This window comes from Carassius carassius, chromosome 13, assembly GCF_963082965.1.
Source record: "Carassius carassius chromosome 13, fCarCar2.1, whole genome shotgun sequence".
Taxonomy (NCBI): Eukaryota; Metazoa; Chordata; class Actinopteri; order Cypriniformes; family Cyprinidae; genus Carassius; species Carassius carassius.
The window spans coordinates 32856132-32862131 of record NC_081767.1 but is presented as its reverse complement, the minus strand read 5'-3'; the positions used below and the strand labels follow the sequence as shown (position 1 = coordinate 32862131).

Genomic DNA, 6000 nt, shown 5'->3' with positions numbered 1-6000 from the left:
TGATCATTTAAACAGCACTTGAGGCCAAGATTTAAATGTTTTGCAACCATGAAGAAAGAAAAACGGCAAGCAAAATTAGAAGAAAAATAGTTCTGGTCAAACTCACTGAGTTTGACAGAGCCGTCCATGCCCAGGAGAATGTTGTCGCTCTTGATGTCTCTGTGAATGACCTGATTCGAGTGCAGAAACTCCAGCGCTTGGAGACACTGCAGAGTGAATAAAGCAAAGTGAAACATGCACTTCAGAGGCAAGAGGCTCACATGACACAAACGACAGAATCCACTGCAAACAAAGCTGTTTTAATACTTCATTTATTAGTTTTATTTTGATATTTTTATTTCAGTTTTAGTAATTAACTAATTTTAGTACTTCAGCTTAATATTTAGTATTTTTAATACTTTTATTTTATTATTTATACTTTTATACTTTAGTACTTCAACTTATTATTTATACACTATTTTAGCATTTATTCATATTTTGAATTAGCTTTTAATTGTATATTTTCTTACATAAATGTTTAGTATTTTGTTAAGTGCTTTTGTTGTTTTATTAACTTTTTATAGATATTTGTTTAGCTGTAATTTTTTTCCGTTTTAGTCATTTTGTTTTAGTAACTAATTTTAGTACTTTATCATACTGTATAGTTTAATTTATTCACTATTAAATTTATTAATATTTATTTTTATATTTCCATTTTATTGTAAGCTTCAGTATTTCATTATGTGATTTTTATTTATTATTATTATTATTATTATTATTATTTTAGATATTTTGCTGTATTTTTTTTTGTCATTGAACCAACTCTTACCCTAAAGCTAAATTTTAGTAATTATATATATATATATATATATATTTTTTTTTTTTTTTTATTATATGCTTTCTTTAAGTTTAAGTTTTTCAATTAATATTTTATTTCAGCTTTATTATTTCAGTAAATTACCAAAAATGACAAATACCCCAAGATTGCTGACTTCCCAAAAAAGATGATTATGAATATAGTTCAATTCAGTATATACTAAATATAGTTGGACTGAATAAATACTGCAGAAAATGGGAAATCAATCAAATTACAAATGTGCGATTTCACTTAACATTCGTGTGTGCTGTGTATTATGCTTATTAAAGTATTGTGTTGTAAAGTTAGCTAACATCAAAATCTATTGGAATTAACTTTGTGAGTTTTATTAAAGAAACTCCACTAATGAGTTCCTGCATATGCAGTGTTCCAAATCATTCACTTGTGAGGTTCCTTTTCACTGAGGATACTTCCTTAGTAGGCATCTAGACAGCAAGGCTTGGCATTATTCCAGACTCACTTCCCGACAGACGGCGGCGATCTGCGCTTCATCCATACACGTCTCCGTCACCACATCTGTCAGGGAGCCTCCGGCCAGATACTCCATCACCACCCACAGCTCGTCTCCCACCAGGTAACTACGGCAACAAGAGAGCATCGTCAACACACACCGCATCCCTGAGTGATGCAGCAGCATCGCCATGACAACAGAATCACTGGATGCTGCTGCTGTTATTGGTGCAGACGTGGAGAGATTCACCTCGGACACAGAAAAACACATCAGAGCCAAACACGATAACGCTGTTAAAACCCAAATACGTCTTAGATGACGTCATTTTAATGTTCGGTTTTTTTTATTACTGACTCATTTTCATCTGATTTTCATTATCTTCAGAAACAAAATCGTTTAAGATCATTAGACTGGTTTTAAGAGAAAATATATTTTAAATAATTCATCATTATTTTTATTGATTATAATTTTAAATGTATTATTTTTCTTAAATAGTCAAGAAAGTCAAGCAGATTTTGGAAAGCTCGCAATGTTTGTGCTTAAAACAAGAAAAAAGCAGTTTAAAATATACGCAAAATAGAAGAAAATAATTGTTTAGAAGAAAATAGAATTAAAAAAAAAAAAAAGAAAATAAAAATATAACAAACTAGGAAAGAATATAACAGAAACTATATAAAAAAGAATATATATATATATATATATATATATATATATATATATATATATATTACATATATCTATAACTAATATAACAAAAAAACAAATGAAAAATAAAATAAAACATAACATTAAAAAATAAAACAAAAAAGAAAAGAAAATACCAAAAAAACGGAAATATAACATAGAAAAAGAAAAGAAAACAACAAGAAGTAAAAGAAAATATATAAAATGATAAATGGAAAATAACAAAAAACAATGCAAAAAAAGATAATATAACTTTAAAAATAATGAAAGAATATAAGAGAATATAACTTAAAAATAGACATAAAAATATGAAAAAATAATTTAGAAAAAGGAAAAATAAAAATAAACCGGAACATGTGGCACAGGAATGTACAGGAAAACAGGAAAAAATACTGATTAGGAAAAAGCAGAATCTATTAAACTGACCTGTCCAGGTAATTGACGATGTTGGGGTTCTTGTTTTCCCTCATCACTAAGATCTCGTTGATGATCAGCTCTTTCTTGGGCTGCTGCTGCAGATTCATCTGTTTGATGGCCACCTGAGAGACCAAACATCCGAGTCAAAGCTTTTAGACTAACTGGATGATGATTCTTTGGCTCCATCTCTCCATTAGCATGCGTGAGGACTGGTTTGAGATTAGCTATGTGTGTGTGTGTGTGTGTGTGTGTGTGTGTGTGCAGGTTCAGTCATCAGATCAATATCCTACACCGTTACCCTCCTGCATCTCCTGATTCATTGGTATCGATCAGTGAGAGCGGCGAAGTCTCCGTCAGAGGCAGGTTAATGATGACGAGAGCTGACCTCTATTAACCTGGAGAGCATGTGGCACTGTAAAGACTGTCCATATCTCCAACGCTGGGATAACTGTTCTCCAAATGCTGCCAAATGGTATATTTACCATGCAAATTTCAGAAAATAAGAGCAACAACAGCTAAAGCTAACATAGAAGGTGTTTGGGTGGAAGAAGGACATTGCTTGGAAGCAGTTGCTCAATAACCCTATGAGCTACAATAATAGTGATGCTTGTCTTATAGTGGAGTTTTGTAAGTATTGATCTCATGATATTCTATTTTAAGCATTACATTTGTTGGCTGAACATGATTTAATGCATGCAATATGTCATGCATGTGCTAAATGTTGTTTGAACGTTGTCTGGTGTCACGCTGCAGATGAGAAACATGTAAGTGGCTCTCACCTCTTGTCCCGTGGCGATGTCTATGGCTGTGTAGACCGTTCCAGACGCCCTGATGAGGGAAGGAAATAGAGATCAGGATGATTGTTTGAAGACGGTGGGATCCGGCACAAATAAGAAGACATCAATCATGAAACTCACCCCTGGCCAATCTTCTCAAATCGCGTGTACTTCTTCTTCGGGTCGCCCACGCTGACTATACTTCCTGTGGAGTGGAGGTCACATCTTATTTTAGGAAAAACAAAACCCCACAAAAAATGAAAACCTTAGAGACAGAGATGATGGAGGGAGGGAAAGGCAGCCGTTTAAAAGACAACAGAAAAGAAATGAAAACAGTGTTTCAGGATTGTGAGAGAGCTGCAAAACAAATCGGTTTTATAATCAGTATAGTGATATATCCTTATGCTGTTATAAAACTGGAGATTAGATAGAGGTGTTTGTTTGTTTATTTAATTTTTTTAAACCAGACAAAATAAAGGCTCAAAGCTAGGCTAGACTGCCTTACAATGGTGCATGTAAGATTAAAAATTAACAATTATATATATATATACACACATACTAACACACACACACACACACACACGCACATTATATATGAAATGTTATTATACTGCAAAAAACTTCATAAAATAAGAGTTACTGAAGTGCAAAAATACAAGAAAGTTTCAGTCTTTTATTTTATTGCAATAAAAAAATAAGCATAAAATTTAAAAGTGGATTTTACGTTAATAATAAAAAAATTCTTATGCCAATATATGTTACTTTACGGATTATATTTATAAAAAGTTATAAAGTTATGTTTATGTTCATATTTCATTTGACATCTTATCTAATCTTCTCTTGAACTGAGATCAGACACATGCACGATCGTTTCCAGTAAAAACATGTTGAGCAATGAGAGAGACGGGGAAGAAAAGACCTCTAAACCCTTAGGACAAGACAGATGTACAGGGGCTTGGAAAACACAGGGAGGAAGAAGGCCAAGTTCTGATCAGACTTTTACAACGTCTGAAATTCAGGGAAAGACAGGAACATCTTCAGCTTGATGTGTAACCCGGCAGCTATTGCCGAACGGCTGTTTTAAATGGTGGATGACAAATCTTTGGCCAAGAAGGGCCTGGAGTGACAGAGACACACTGGATGACTGCAGCAGCATCCCATTCTTACCAGCAGAGGACGATCTGAGCACGTCTGGAGCGCATGGGGTTTTTAATAAGACACAGGTTCTTAGAAAGTCATGCATCTCTAGAACAGCTCACTGGGAATCATTTCATGCTAAATCCTAACATATGCATATAAAACAAAAACAATAATGACCATAAAATAAGGCAACACACGCGCAAAAAATAAAATAAATAAGCATAGCATGAACTCGATCAAGAGATAAAAGCGGATTTGAATTCTTTCAAAAATAAATACATTATACATATTTAATATGTCAGGAATAATGTGCAGTCAGCCGGTCGTTATCATAAAATAAACCTTGAACATGTGATCTGGGGTTTATTTAGCAATAATCTCTCGCTGACTGCTTATTACAGGGCTACTTACTAAATAGATAAATAACTGGATATGAAATATTGATGTGTATGTAAATTGTCATCACATAGGAAAAAGAGACCTGAAGAGAGAATAGCACAGCTGTGCCTTGGATGGATTAAATACAATGGATCTAAAAATATATATAATATAAATGCATTATTAATACATATTTTATAATTGTTATCTGCCATTGTTTTAAATACACTAATCAGAATTTTAGGGTTGGAAAGAAGCATCTTTGGCTCACTAAGGCTGCATTTATTTTATACAAAATGCTGCAAAAATAGTAAAAAATTATGATATATTATTATAAATTAAAATAAGTGTTTTCTATTGAATATATATTGTAAGATGTAATTTATTTCTGTGATGCGCAGCTGTATTTTCAGCATCATTCCTCCAGTCTTCAGTGTCACATGATTTTCAGAAATCATGAAAATATACTGATTTACTGCTCAAGAAACATTTCTGATTATTATCAATGTTGAAAACAGTTATATAACTTTTTTAGTGTCCTATTTCTCAGGATTCACAGATGAATAGAAATCTTAGAAATTTTAAACCGAAATCTTTTGTTACTTTATAAATGTCTTAACTGTCACTTCTGACCAATATAATGCATCTCTGCTGAATAAGCATTCATTTATTATAAAAAAAAATTATAATAATCTTACTGACCCCCAAAATTTGGAATGGTAGTGTATTGTATATGACTCACAATGCGCTCTACAAACATAAACGTGACCTCTGACCCTTGAGCGTCTGTTGTGTGGACACTTACGCAGTTTCTCGAGTATCTCCTCGTCAGTCATCTTCTTCTTGCGTGTTTTGTCGCTGTTTTGTGGCGTGGAGGGTGTCGGGGTGTTGGTGGAGGGTGTCGGGGTGGGGCTGCCTCCTTCAGCGACCACATTACTGATGGGTGACGTAGCTGCGTCTTTGGTGGAGAGTGGAGGAGGGAGGGGGTCGATAACGGAGCGCGTGTAGATCTGTGGAGGGGGACGACATATTAAAAATACAAATATATTTAATAAAATTAAATAAAAAGTAAAATGAATAAAACAAGTAAATAGATTAAATAGATTAAGATTAAATTAAGTAAATAAATTAAGCAAAATAAAAAATATAAATATATATAATTAATATAAACATATATTAATAAAATAAAAATGTTAGATACGGGTGAAATAAAATGCATATATATATATATATATATATATATATATATATATATATATATATATATATATATAAAATATAATTAGGTAAAAATACGA

At 32.5% G+C, this 6000-nt stretch overlaps 1 protein-coding gene across 3 annotated transcripts in view; it reads right to left on the bottom strand.

Moving 5' to 3' along the window:
* LOC132156379 (serine/threonine-protein kinase PAK 1-like) overlaps window positions 1–6000 on the bottom strand; it is a 51181-nt gene that overhangs the window by 5407 nt on the left and 39774 nt on the right. For all 3 annotated transcript variants that reach the window (XM_059565365.1, XM_059565366.1, XM_059565367.1), the window contains exons 7-12: window positions 5508–5712; window positions 3326–3389; window positions 3188–3236; window positions 2418–2530; window positions 1317–1434; window positions 107–206 (exon numbers count right to left, since the gene is read on the bottom strand). In XM_059565365.1, the coding sequence (XP_059421348.1) occupies window positions 107–206; window positions 1317–1434; window positions 2418–2530; window positions 3188–3236; window positions 3326–3389; window positions 5508–5712 (649 nt within the window). The remainder of the gene's footprint in view (window positions 1–106; window positions 207–1316; window positions 1435–2417; window positions 2531–3187; window positions 3237–3325; window positions 3390–5507; window positions 5713–6000) is intronic.